This window comes from Choloepus didactylus, chromosome 11 (genome assembly GCF_015220235.1).
Source record: "Choloepus didactylus isolate mChoDid1 chromosome 11, mChoDid1.pri, whole genome shotgun sequence".
NCBI lineage: Eukaryota > Metazoa > Chordata > Mammalia > Pilosa > Megalonychidae > Choloepus > Choloepus didactylus.
The window spans coordinates 24,343,246-24,357,459 of NC_051317.1; the positions used below are offsets into that span (position 1 = coordinate 24,343,246).

Consider the following 14,214-nt stretch of genomic DNA (forward strand, 5'->3'; position numbering starts at 1 on the left):
TGCCGGGGCCTCGCTCGGGGCTCACAGGGGCCTCTGCAGTGTGGTGATCCCTTCCCACCCCCCATCTGCGTGTCCTGGCCTCAGACCCGGAAAATGGCCTCAGTCCTCCTAGGGTGGGGAGGGGGCGGGAGGACAGGGAGCAGCAGCTGGGGGCTGGGGTGGGGGAGCCCCAGCCACTGGGGTCCTGACCCGGCGCCCTCGGGGCCTTCAGATGCCACCGGCACTTTGTGACTACTGCAACCCCCCACCTCACGCACACGCCCCCACCGTGCACACACCACACACACACGCCCCCGCCGTGCACATGCCTCCACACACACATGCCCGCTGTGCACACACCACACACATGCCTGCCGTGCACACGCCTCCACACACACATGCCCGCCGTGCACGCACACCCCCACCTCACACACACGCCCCCACCGTGCACACACCACACACACGCCTGCCGTGCGCACGCCTCCACACACATGCCCCTGCCGTGCACACGCCTCCACACACGCATGCCCGCCATGCACGCACACCCCCACCTCACACACACGCCCCCACCGTGCACACACCACACACACGCCTGCCGTGCACACGCCTCCACACACACACATACCTGCCATGCACGCACACACCCACCTCACGCACACACCCCCACCGTGCACACGCCTCCACACACACGCCCCCGCCGTGCACACGCCTCCACACACACACACCCCTGCTGTGCACACACACCATCTCACGCACACGCCCCCACCGTGCACACGCCTCCACACACACGCCCCTGCCGTGTACATGCCTCCACACACACACATGCCCGCCATGCACACACACCCCCACCTCACGCACACGCCCCCACCGTGCACACACCTCCACACACACGCCCCCGCCGTGCACACGCCTCCACACACACACGCCTGCTGTGCACACGCCTCCACACACACACCCCCGCCGTGCACATGCCTCCACACACACACACGCCCCTGCTGTGCACACGCCTCCACACACACACCCCCGCCGTGCACATGCCTCCACACACACACACGCCCCTGCTGTGCACACGCCTCCACACACACACGCCTGCTGTGCACACACCTCCACACACACACGCCTGCTGTGCACACGCCTCCACACACACGCCCCCGCTGTGCACACGCCTCCACACACATGCCCCGCCGTGCACACGCCTCCACACACACACGCCTGCTGTGCACACACATCCCCACCTCACACACACACCTCCGCTGTGCACACACCTCCACACACACGCCCCCGCTGTGCACACACCTCCACACACATGCCCCACCATGCACACGCCTTCACACACACGCCCCTGCCGTGCACACACATCCCCACCTCATGCACATGCCCCTGCTGTGTACAAGACTGGGCCCAGGAAGGTGGAGCCCGCCCGAAAGGCTCCAGCGGCAGGACGGGCTGCCCCGAGGACTGCGGCCCCTCCACTGGCTCCTTGGCCAAGGGGCTGGCCCACGGGGCCCTTACGCAGCAGGAGGACCTTGTCCCTGGGAGAGCGGGACAGTGTCTTGTTTAACTAACTCCACAGTCAGGCCTCAGGGGCCGCGCGAGTGGGTTTGGGTGGCGAGGGGGGCCTGTGCTCCCGGCAGCCATCCTGGGGGGAGTTGCCCCACTCAGCCCAAGGCAGAGCCACCCGGAGCAAGGTGGACAGCGTGTCCAGGGTCCCTCTCTCCTCTGCACAGGCCACCCCAGGCGCACACCCACCACACACAGCTTCCGGAACAGCCGGCTTCCCTTCTGCACCTCCTCGTCATCCTAGCGTTTCCTGGAGCAAACACGGCTTCCCCAAATCCATTCCAATGAAAGCTGCTCTGGTCAGTTCTCCAGGGGCCACGGGCAGTGCCCCGACAGCACGAGATGCCCCATGCAGGACGCACACCCAGCCGGGGAAGGCGGCTTTGACAACAGGTGGCCTTCCTAGCACAGCTGGCTCTCGCTGGTACCGAAATAGTCTCGGGCCTCGAGAAAACTGCCCCAATTAGGGCGGCTGCACGGCAGGGGGAGGGTCCCTGGGGAGGACGAGGAGGTCTGGAAGTGGGTCCTGGAGACCCTGGCTGGGGAGACAGCCTTTTTGACCCTGCAGGGTCCTGCCTGGGGGTTGGGGCTCCCGGGCAGTGGCACCAGCTCCTCTGGCCCCAGGGCCTTCCTCGTCCCCAGTGGCCACCCACGTGCGCCCGTCCCGGGGCCTGCTGCGGCCACCCCAGGGACGCCTGACAGGGTGCCGGGCCAGGACATGCCCTTCTTAGGGCCTCCAGTCCCCGAAACACAGGGCTGGGCACCAGGCTCTCGCCGGCCCAGGGAGGACGCCGTGGCGTCCTCAAGTTAGTGAGTAAAGGATTTTGACAACAGAAGCTGTGTTCTCAATGCCAGGTCTTCTCCAAAACTTAAGGCCACTTCCTTTGCCTGTGCACCCCCAGAACAGAAGAACGGGGTGGGTGGGTTATGTCCTGGGCTCAGTAACTGCCGATCCCGACCCCGGCCAACCCCAGCCCTGTGCTGTCCGGTAATTCCAGTTTTAAACGCCCGCCAGACCCCAGCAACATCTTCCTGGAGATGGTCAGGAAATGCTGGCCCTGATGTACTGCAGGAGCACGGGCGAGCTTGTGTCATGGCTGACGTGTACCAAGGGGGGACACGCAGGCCCCGGGCAGTGCAGGGCCCGGCCGTCTCTTATGTAAAAGCCAGCGCCCGCCAGGGAGACACCACGTCATTCCCATCACAGGTGGCCCGAGTGAGGGCGAAGGATGGGGGACAGGAGCCCACAGCCACCCTGCAGTGTGGGGGTCCGCCGTGCCTGTACCCAGGCGAGGACCCCACCGGGCCCAGGGGCTGGGAGCCCAGAGAGCGTCCGGCCCTCTGCAGGGGAAGCCCCCGCCTGGCTGCCGCGCGGACAGGCCGATGAAAGTGTCCCTCGGCGTTCCATCTGTCTCCCGTGGAAGGGACCCCGGGGCCGCTGCTCTCGGCACGTGCCCTGAAGGAAGCTGGGGCCAAGCCATGGGACCCCAGGCTCCAGCAGACACATGGAGAAGCGTGAGCAGAGACGGGATGCCTGGTGGAGGGGCGCCGAACGCCACAGCCGAGCCGCATGGAGCCCCAACACCTCCAGGGACCCCGTCTCCACTGCCCTGGGCAAGGCCCCAAGCCCACATCCACTGCCTGCTACCATTTCAGGTTCTTAATCGGAAAAGGAGCCCTTGAGAGCTGGTAATTTTCCACACTTAGTTGCCTTCCAAACGCTCTTGCAAACTGGCATTTTCAATTCTCCCCCGTCGGCTTTTGCAGGAGGCCCGCTCCCGGAGAACTCAAAACCAGGTGGACTTTGGTACGAGACGTCGCAGGTAGAGACTTTGTCAGGAGGCCTCCTGACCGACCCAGGAAAGAAAGAAACAAAACCTGACCTGCACCCACCCAACCGCTCCTGCTCCTCCCCAGCCAGACAGAGGCAGCTCGGCCCAGGATGGGGGCCCCGGGCCGGGGTCCGGGGCTGGTGGTCTGGCCGGGCCCAGGTTTATCCCTGGGAGTCATGTCCTGCGTTGCCAGGAGATTTACACCCCTGGGAGTCGGGGCCCACGTAGGGGAGAGGGCAGGGGGTTCACCTGCCGAGGGACCGCCCTGTCCCCTGAACTCCCCTGGCTGCCCCCCAGGTGGGAAGCCCCTCATTATGAGGCCCCCAGCCCCTGGCTGAGGCCCCCTGCCCACATGCACGTGCTTGGACCCCCTCCCTCATGCCCCCACCCCCACCTCACGCTCCCCTCCTCCCAGCCCTCCCAGCCTTCACAGATGAGGTGTCCCAGCACTCACCAGAGCTTTCGGCAGAACCAAGCCCGGAGCTGGTGGTGCGGTGGCCTTGGAGCCCGTAAGCGCCCCAGCTGCTCCGCCCGCCTATCCTCTGCCCTCCACCTCCCCCCGGGGCAGTGACTCCGGCTCCCACCCAGGCCTGGGCCTGGCTTGCTCGGCCTCTGCAGCCAGAGAGGCCCCACCAGAGCTAGGTCGGTCGGCGGCCGCGGCCCAGGGCCCCCCTGCATCTCCCGCCACCTGGCTCCTCCGCCCCCCACCCCAGCGGGCTTTGCTCCCTCCTTGACCTCCTGGCTGCCCCGCCATGGGGCTCGCCCCTCCTGAGGCCTCCTGCCCCGCCAGGGTCCCACGGCAGACGCCGGCACCGCCACCCCTTCTGCCCTCTCCTCCGTGTGCCTCTCCACGGCAGCTGTACTCCACGGAGATGGTGCTGTTTTCTCCGAAGCTGGAGCCCGCTGCCCACAGCAGTGCCCCGGTGGGCACTAAATGTTTGTTGAATTAATGTTAAACCAGAGAGTGTTTTTCTAATGCACAGAGACGTGGCTGCTAAAACAATCAAGCAGTTTTGGGCTATGTTACTAAAATGAATCAATCTGCTCAAGGCCCCAAAAGCTGTCCTGGCGCCCCGAGTCCCACACTGTCCAGGACTCAACTGCTCCTTGCATGGATCAGGTCCAGCTCAGGGAGGGGCCCGACAGTGCAGGGCTGGAAAGATTTTTTCTGTTTAATTCTGGAAGGGAGAACCAGGGCACAGGCATGGACCCAGCAGCAGGTTTCAGCTCATGCACTGGGTGCAGTTTAGGCCCAGGCTAAGGGAGACGGGGCACGGCCTGCCCCCTGGGACCCATTCACCCCAGGGTGAGCTCCGTGTGTGTGTGTGGAGGGACTGCTGCACTCCCACTGTTCTAGTTTGCTAATGCTGCCGGGATGCAAAACTCCAGAGATGGATTGGCTTTTATAAAAGGGGTTTATTTGGTTACATAGTTACAGTCTTAAGGCCACAAAGTGTCCAAGGTAACACATCAGCAATCGGGTACCTTCACTGGAGGATGGCCAATGGTGTCCGGAAAACCTCTGTTAGCCAGGAAGGCATGTGGCTGGTGTCTGCTGTAAGTTCTGGTTTCAAAATGGCTTTCTCCCAGGACGTTCCTCTCTAGGCCTCAGCTCCTCTTCAAAATGTTACTCTCAGTTGCTCTTGGGGTGTTTGTCCTCTCTTAGCTTCTCTGGAGCAAGAGTCTGCTTTCAACAGCCATCTTCAAACTGTCTCTCATCTGCAGCTCCTCTCTCAGCTTCTGTGCTTTCTTCAAAGTGTCCCTCTTGGCTGTAGCTCCTCTTCAAAATGTCACTCTCAGCTGCACTGAGTTCCTTCTGTTTGTCAGCTCATTTATGTGGCTCCAGTGATTTAATTTAGACCCACCCTGAATGGGTGGACCAACACCTCCATGGAAATATCTAATCAGAGTCATTACCCACAGATGGGTGGGGCGCATCTCCATGGAAACACTCAAATAATTATAATCTAATCAACACTGATAGGTCTGCCCACACAAGATTACATCAAAGATAGTGGTGTTTTGGGGGACATAATATATCCAAAACGGCACACCCACCCTCCCTCCCTCCCTCCCTGCTCGGAGGTGGACCATGGCATCACTTTCTAATAATCCCATGTTGCAGGTGAAATCAACCCATTCCTCCCCCAGGTGGTGGCTCTGAGAATGCTGTCATGAGTCTTGATGCTCAGAGGGGATATGGACAATTTGGGGAAAGAATTTGGCAAGATAATGCAGTCTCTTCCCAGGCCCGTCTAGGTGGTTTGCAAAAAGCTTCCAGAAAAATGGGGCCCCATCCATCCTCAATGTATCCATCCACCCATGCATCATCCATCCATCCACCATCCACCATCCACCCATCCACCCATCTACCATCCACCCATCTACCCACCATCTATCCACCACCCATCCATCCACCCACCATCATCCATCCACCATCCATTCATCCACCCATCCACCCATCCATCCACTCACTAGCCATCTGTGCCAGTTTGAATGTATTGTGTCCCCCAAATGCCATTATCTTTGATGTAGTCTTGTGGGGCAGACGTTTTGGTGCTAATTAGATTTGTTTGGAATGTGCCCCACCCAGCTGTGGGTGATGACTCTGATGAGCTATTCCCATGGAGGCATGGCCCCACCCATTCAGGGTGGGCCTTGATCAGTGGAGCCACATAAATGAGCTGACTCAAAGAGAAGGAACTCAGTGCAGCTGTGAGTGACGTTTTGAAGAGGAGCAAGCTTGCTAGAGAGGAACATCCTGGGAGAAAGCCATTTTGAAACCAGAACTTTGGAGCAGACGCCAGCCACGTGCCTTCCCAGCTAACAGAGGTTTTCTGGACACCATTGGCCATCCTCCAGTGAAGGTACCCGATTGCTGATGTGTTACCTTGGACACTTTATGGCCTTAAGACCGTAACTGTGTAGCCAAGTAAACCCCCTTTATAAAAGCCAGTCCATTTCTGGTGTTTTGCATTCTGCAGCATTAGCAAACTAGAACACCATCCATCCACCCATCCACCTATCCATCCACTCACTATCCATCCACCATCACCCACCATCATCCATCCACCCGTCTACCCACCGCCTATCCACCCATCCACTCACCATCCACCCACTCTATCCATCTACCCATCCACTCACCATGCATCCACCATCCATCCCTCTATCCATCCACCATCCGCCCGCCATCCCTCCACAGACTCTCAGGAACACATGCTGGGGCCAGGTGGATTCTGAGCACTGGGGAAACAGCAGAGCTGACCTATTTAAGCCAAAGAACATAGTTCTGGGGAGGCGGCGGATGATGTGCATCAGCTGGAGCAGACTGGGAAGTTGTCCCCGTGTGCCTGTCACAACAGTGGGGGTGGAGAGGGTGCAGGTGTTGAAATACAGGTGGCTGGGGGAGATGCCTGGCTGGGGAGGGACGAGCCTGGTGGGTGGGGCTCGGTGACTGTGCAACCCGTGTGACCTAGGAGGGCTGGACGGGCTCCCAGGCGTGAAGGACAGGGTCGGGGGCACAGCTCGGCCTCCAGAGGGGGTCACCGCACACACTCCCTGGGCCCTCCTGCTCCCTGTGCCTGGCCACCCCGAGGGTCTCTGCTGCTGGCTCCACCACCCTTCCCGCCCTCCCTCCTCTCTTGCTCCTCTCTCCCCTGCCCTCCCCTCTCTCAGTAATGGCCCAGTTGCCCTCCTGGCACACTGGCTCCTGAGCTCAGGACCGCCCCCATCGCCACCCCGAGTCCTGACAGGTCTTCAGGCTGGCAGGGGTGGGAGGGGCCACGTAGGGAGCAGCTGGCCTGGCCCAGCTCCCCCTCCCTGCCCAGGCTTTGAAGGGAGACGGAAGACAAGACACGACAGTGAGGTGGAGAAGGGGGCGAGGGCAGGGAGGTGGCGATGAGCTCAGACGGAGTGACCTCACCAGCCTGCACCCACGAGAACGCTGAACCCATGTGGGGAAGCAGGCGCTGCTCAGCCCTGCCCCAGGCCCATCACCCTGAGCAGACGCAGCCCAGCATCCCGGGGCACCACCACGAGGGGCCAGGCTTAGCCCTCCCTGGGTGGGGAACCCCAGGAGAGCCTGGTGGCCCTGGCCTTGGCGGCCTGAGTTCCCAGACACCCGTGTGCTCCAGGGGAGCCTGAGCTGCTGCTGAAGGGGACCCTGCCCCGAACACCAGGGGGACAATAGTGCAAAGTCCCCGGACCCCAGACGCCTCCTGCTCGGAACCCCGGCTCCCTGGAAGGACACGGCGGGGCCTGGCCATCCTGGTGGGCACGGCAGGGGCAGAGCAGGACATGCCACGGCCCCTTCCTGACGGGGAAAGGACCAGGGGTCTGACGTGAACCCTCGGAAGCACAAAAGAGGCCAGAAGTGCCACATGAACAGACGCCCGACGCGCAGTGTCTCCGAGAGGCTGTGGTGGGGTCCGCCATTTCCGGGCCCCTCGCAGAGGGAGACTACAGTCCCGAAGTGGGCACGGGCGGGACGCTCCTGGGAAGCCAACCATGTCGGGCACAGGGTGGCCTGGGCGGCCGCATTCCCCGAGCCCCGGACGCCGGGGCACCTCTGACCTTCGCCCTCTCCGCCTGGGCTGCCCCGGGCGCTGCCTGAGCCCCAGATGCCCACGGACTGTCACACGGCCGGGGCTCCTTCTCCCGCACGCGGCTCTGAAAACGAGACTTTGCACCGCGGGCCTTGAACCCCGTCCCGCGGAGACGCGCCGGGCGCCTCTGGAATCCCTCCCGGCCGCTCTCCGCCCTCGGCCAGGCCAGAGTCTCAGCCGCCCTCCTCGGAGCCCCAAATGGAGACCAAAGTCCTGGGGCCCGGCCTCGCCTCCAGGACGCCCCTCCCCGGCCGCCCGCCGCCTCCTCTCGGAGAAGCCGCCTCGGTGCCGTCCCCGGGGGACCCGCTGCCCCCCACCCGTGCTCGCCAGCTCCTCATGGCCCGGCCCGGGAGGCGGAGAAAGCCGTGCTGGGCTCCCAGCCCTGAGGCGGGGCTGAGGGGTAAAGAGACCCCACCCCAGGAAACACTGCGGGGCTGGCGGCAGGACCCCTCCCTCCCGGCGGGGGCGGGCATCCTGGGCTCCGTGGGTCTGGGGGAGGCGCCCCTTACCCCAAGGTGGGGACACACCGGCCCCTCCTTGACCCTTTGGGTGACGCGGGACCCTCCCCCTGGCCCTGGCTCGTGGGGGCCACTTCCTCCCCTTCTACATCAGCTGAAGTGGCAGCGGAACGGGGAGGGGAGCCCCGGGGGCCCAGCTGCACAGAGGGGTGAGACCCCCACCCTCTGCGAGCCAGACCCAGCGCCCTCCCCCGCGGGCCCCACCCCAGCTGCCAGGGCCTTTCTGCCGCTGCTCTGTGTTTCGGGGCCCCCTGCACCCTATTTCCCACCAGGTCACAGACGGCCGGAAGGAGGCTGAAGCGGCTCCCTCCACGCGAGCGCAAAGCTGCATGAGCACGTTAGCAGCGCTTAGCACAAAATGTGAGACATTCAAGAAATGTTTGGAAAATCCACACAAGTTCAACCATTCTTTTGGTTAGAAAATGGGTTTCTGTTCATGCAACTTGTGATGGAAATAGTATGGACAACCCCTGATCACGGGAAACAAAGAAAAGGGCCAAATACTTCAAAGCAAGTCCGAACCCTGAACGCCTGGGGATGCTGAGTGGGTTCTCTGGAATTCACGTTTTTCCACGTCTGTCCACAGATAGTGGCCTCTGGCCTGCCTGTGGGCCCCGTGCCCCGCTCCATGCAGCTCCAGTCAGGCCAGGCCTAAGGGGCGGCAGTGGGGGGCTCTGGTGGGGGAGATGCAGGGTGGGGGTCTGCAGGAGCCTGGGAGATGTGAGGAAGACATCTCGGCCTTGATGGGAGAGGAAGGCCTGAGTTCACGGGGAGGGGGCGGGAGGGGCTGGGCCCGGGGAGGCTGCAGTCCTGCAGAGGTGGGGGTCAGGAGGGCTCCGGCACTCACCGGAGCAGCCGGGTTGGGCTGCAGAGAAGGGTCTTCCAACCCAGGCAGGAGGTGGGACTGGGGGCCTGGGCCCAGGGCTGTGGGAGATCGGGGTGGCCACAGCGGGCGGAGATCAGATCTGTCCTCTTCACGAGCGAAAGAGGCTGGAGAATGCAGGTGGGTGGTGGGGCCGGGAGGGCGGCACAGGGAAGGTGAAGAGGAGGGACGAGGTCTGGCCCAGAGTAAGTCGGACCCCTGGGATGTGGCAACTGGGTGGATGTGGCCAAGATGAGGTGTTGGAGGAGCCCAGGGTTTTGGGGGGTCAGCTGGGCGCTGAGGGGGAGCAGGTGGGTCTGGCTGGTTTGCCGAGCTTTGCTGTCGAGAGGTGGACGGCAGGGGACCGAGGGCGTGAGGGGCTGGAGGTGTCCACGCAGAGACCCCAGGTGGGGGGGCAGCCCACAGAGGTGGGGCCCCCGCTGTGGGGTGAGACAGCTCAGGGGTCCCACGTGAGGAGGGAGGCTGGGGACCCAGGCCCAGGGAGCACAGCCATCCACAGGGTGGGTTGCCAGAGAAGGGGCTGGAAGCCGGATGGGTGGCCGAGTGGGAGAGGCCCCAAGAAGGAGCCACTGGGAGGCCATGGGGACTGGGCAGGGTCAGTGTCAGCAGACGGGGGACTGGAGCCAGACGGGATGGAAGGTGACACAGAGGGGTGACGGGGTGGAAGGGTGAGTGGGCAGGGGGCGGGCATCGGAGGGACGCGGGTGGGCGTGGGGCCAGCTTCTGTCTACATGGGGGTGCCTGAGCCCTCCCTCCACAGCCACCTGCCCCCAGAAGGGACCCCGCCCTTGAGTGTCCGGTCCTCGCTGCAGGAGCCTCTGAGCACAGCGGGTCGGGCGGGTGGGGTCTGGGCGAGGTTTGCGGGGGAATGTTCCACAAGCCCTGCGTTGCCAAGACCAGGTCCCAGAGAGAGGGGTGGGCCTGCGGCCAGGGCCCGGCCCCCCAGACGACTGGCAGAGAGGTAGAGGCCGTCGGGGAGATATCGCCAGCCCTCCCGGGTCATTTCCCAGGTTCCAACGGCCCCAAGGCTTCCACCAAAGCCCCTTCAAGGTGCGTGGCATCAAAATAGAGACAACGGTACAGGAACACGCGCTCTCAGCGGAGCTTGTTAAACAGCCGTCACCAGCAGGAAGCCCTTTCTGGGCCAGCTCGCCCCAAGGGGGTGGGGAAGGATGGACCAGGGCCAGCGCTGTGCTGGGTAAATCATGGGCTGTGCTCTTCCTGGGCACGTAAGAAGGTCTGCCCTGTCAGCTCGGCGCCCCAGGGCCCCCCGCACCTCCCGGCAGCCCACCCAGTCATGGACAGTGGGGGCCAGGCTCCCCATCCGTGCCCTGGGCTGAGACAGGACCGGCTCCCAGGCTGCGGGAAAAGCACTGGCTCACTTCACGCAAGCAAGGAGCATTGTCCCAGCCCTGGCCCCAAGGGCCCCCAGTGGAGGGGCCCCATGATGGGGAAGACGGGGGTCTCGGCAGGGCATGGGCACACTCCAGGAGGGATCCCCTTGGCCCTGTCCTGGAGCTGTCCTGTCCACCAGGTCTCACATAGGGGGGGGCTCAAGCCACACTCTGCCCCCTGGAACCGGTCAGCTCAGAGGGGGGCAGTGTGGCCATCGGCGTGGGGTGGAAGGACACTCCCAGAGCGGAGGTCCAGCCGGGACCTCCCTGGGGCCTGTGGCCCTCGGCCTTGAGAAAGTGACTGTGGAAAGTGGGCGGCATGGGCAGCCCCCCATGCAGAGACAGCATCTAAGGGCCATCCCACAGCGCTCACGCTTCCCAGCAAAAGTCAGGCGGCACCAGATGGCAAAGTCCAGCAGAGGACAAAGAGAACAAAGTGACCGACAGAAGCGGCCAGGAGAAAGGACGAGGAGGCAGCAGTGAGCGAGGAAGCAGAGAGGAACGACGGGGACTTGGAAAGGGGAGGGGAGATGTCGGCATAAATAGGACAGATACCGGGTGCTGAGGGAAGTCGGCTCAAGCAACGTCCTCCAGGTGCGCCAGCGCCTGTCCCCAAAACCTGTCCCTCCTCTTGGCCAAGGACACTGCCACCCTCCCCAGCCCCCCGGGGCCCTCTCCTCTTCACCCTGCCCCACCGCATTCCAAAACCACATTTTAGATGCCCCCTCCTCACCCCCTGCCCAACTGGCCTTGTCTCTCTTGGTCCCCAGGGCCCCCAGACCCCCTTCCAGGCCCCCCCCCCACTCCTCCAGGCTCCAGGGAGCAGTCAGCCCTGGGGTTGACCAACACCTTGAAACTTCGATCCTCACAAGCTCCTAAGAAAACTGACCTTCCAATCACCTTGCCCAAGACTTAATCAGAATTCCCACTTTCTTTGATTCACTGAAGCAAATCGTTAAGAGAAATCTAACAGATTGGCCATAAAAAGAGAGAAAGAAGACTGTCAGCTGGAAGATTGCTCCAAAAAAATAGGATTTTTCTGGGTTTACATCTTGAATAGGGTCTTTTTTCTTCACTGGAAACAAACAAAAATGTCATTCCCATACCCGAGAGCAAGGACATTTCGTCTCTCTGTGCATTTTAAACAGCTCCAACAGCCCCAGCAACTCGGCTCCTGGGGCTCCAGGTGCTTCCGCGGGGATCTGGGCGCGGGGGATCCGGCGACCCTGCGACTGCGGAGCCCGAGAGGCAGCGGCGGCCCGGGGGTGGGTGCGGTGCCCTGCGGGGACCCGCCCGGCGTCCCGGGACAGGCCAGGTTCGCGCCCCCAAACCTCGCTCAGCCTGACCGGACTCGCAGCTCCGGGGCCCGACCCGAGCGCGGCCACTGATGCGATGCGCGCGTTTCAAGGGCAGAGGCCCTGGCCCCTGGGGTTGCAGCGGGGTCCCGCGGACGGGAGGAAGAGCGGGGCGGGCGCTCACCGATCTTGGCCAGGCTGGCGACAAGGATCCAGAGCGCGATGATGTACGGATCCTGGACGTGGTGCCACTTGAAGGTGATCACCTGGAAGCCCTGGCTCGCGCCGTGCGCGCTGCTCGGCGCCTCCTCGGTGCCCTGCGCCCGCGGCAGCCCGTCCAGCGCCAGCGCCAGTGCCCACAGCAGCCCCCAGCCCGGGGCCGCGACCCCCCGCCCCGACATCCCGCGGCCGCTCAGCGCCTCTGCCGCGCGCACATGTCGCCACGAGTCCCTGCTGCGCTAGGGGTGACGCGCGGCTGTAAGGCCGGACGACGCGCCGGGCCGGGCAGGACGGGCGTCGCGGAGCCGGGCGCGCTCCGGAGCGGGGCGGCTGTCCGCGTCCCGCCCGCCGGGGCGGCCTTTATCCCGCGGCCCCCTCCCGTACCGGGGCGGGGCCTTCCCGCCCCCGCCGCGCGCGCCGGAGCCGCCCCCGAGGGCGCCCGCCCCGCGCCCTGCCACGCCCCGCGCGTCCGGCGGCCTCCGCCCGCCCCCGCGACCGCCCCTCCCCGGAGCCCGCGGCGGGTGCGAAGGGCCAGGAGGGCCGGCCGGGGTCCGTGGACTCGGGGCGTCTGCCGGAGCCTCGGGCACCCCACGGAGGCGTTCGCTCAGCTCGCGGGTTGCCCGGGACGCTCCGCATCCACCGATGCCGCGCGGGGAGGCCGGGGCCTGGGCCTCGCCGAGGATCGGGAAGGCGAGGAGGGGGCGGCAGGCCGCAAGCGCAGCGCCCCCGAGGATCCCCGCCGCCCCTGACCCGGGAGCCCGCGGCCGCTCGGCCCTCCAGCGCCAGAACCGGGAATGTCCGCCCCCGTGGGGGCTGCGGCCTCGCGGCCCCGCCCCGAGCTCGCGGGCGCTCTTGCCGCACAGTTCGTGCTGGGCATCTCGGCTCGCGGGGCAGTGCCGCGCCCCGCAGTCCTTCCCGGAGCGGCCCCCGCGCGATACGCAGGCCAGCGCGCGCTCCCGGCTGTCACGCCCAGGCATGGAGAGCGCTTCGCTGCTGCTTCTCAGCCTTCCACCCTCCCGGCCTACTGTCCGCTCTGCCTTCAAAATGTACCCCAACCTGCGGCCCTCTCCACCGCCCAGCAGCGGCAAGGGCTCCTGCTGGGCCCCCTGCCCCGCCACAGCGCCCCATCAAAAAGCCCAAGTTCCATCCAGCGCCCTTGGTCCGAACCCTCCAACTCAAGGCTGCAGGAGAGCCGACCCCAGCCCCTTTCGGACCTCCCCCCTCCCCTGCCCCACGCCAGGCATCACCCCCCGGGGGACCTGCGCCTTCTCCCCGCCTGAAGCCCCTTCCCAGATGCCACCTGCTCACCCCCTTGCTCGCGAGTCTTTGCTCAAATGTCCCTTCCCTTCACTCCATCCTGTGACTGCCCAGTTTAAAACCACAACAACTGTGGCAGCCAGGTGGATGGACCTTGAGGACGCCAGAAACGAAAAGACAAATACAACATCTCACTAACATGGACTAACCATGATGTGCAGACTCTGAGAATTGAATCTGACAGCGTGGGTTGTCAGGGAAGGCTTATTGTAAAGGTCCCTAGATTGTAAGCTCTCACTGCAGTCACGTCTATTCCTGAGTTGTGATAGCTATTTCTAAATTCTGAAATGCTTTGCTCTTTGTGTATAACCTGGTGGGTCCCTGGGACTTGAGGTATCTGTGTGACACCTGAGACTCGGAGCCAGAGTTCGGCAGCTAGGAATGTCAGGATTACCCCATACAGCAACTGTTTAAAAAAAAAAGCTGAAAAAAGAGTTCAGACCTCATTTAGAGATAGGAATGAAGCGGATCTGGTTAGGACTAAGGAAAATCAGACTAAAGGGTAAAGGATGATACTGACTGTGTTTTAAAACTTTAACTTCAGTGTATGGCCAAAGGTAGAGATGTTTATTTGGTGCATAATTTATATTATCTTGGCATACTGTCTAATCTA

The 14,214-nt window shown here is 63.5% G+C and overlaps 1 protein-coding gene across 3 annotated transcripts in view; it reads right to left on the reverse strand.

Annotated features, from left to right (window-relative positions):
- Positions 1-12,607, reverse strand: part of SLC9A3 (solute carrier family 9 member A3) — a 55,216-nt gene extending 42,609 nt beyond the window's left edge. For all 3 annotated transcript variants that reach the window (XR_005210919.1, XM_037798985.1, XM_037798986.1), the window contains exon 1: positions 12,250-12,607. Coding sequence is in view for 2 of the 3 variants with exons in the window: in XM_037798985.1 (XP_037654913.1) it covers positions 12,250-12,466 (217 nt within the window). In the remaining variant the exon portion in view is untranslated. The remainder of the gene's footprint in view (positions 1-12,249) is intronic.
- Positions 12,608-14,214: the final 1,607 nt, after the last annotated feature.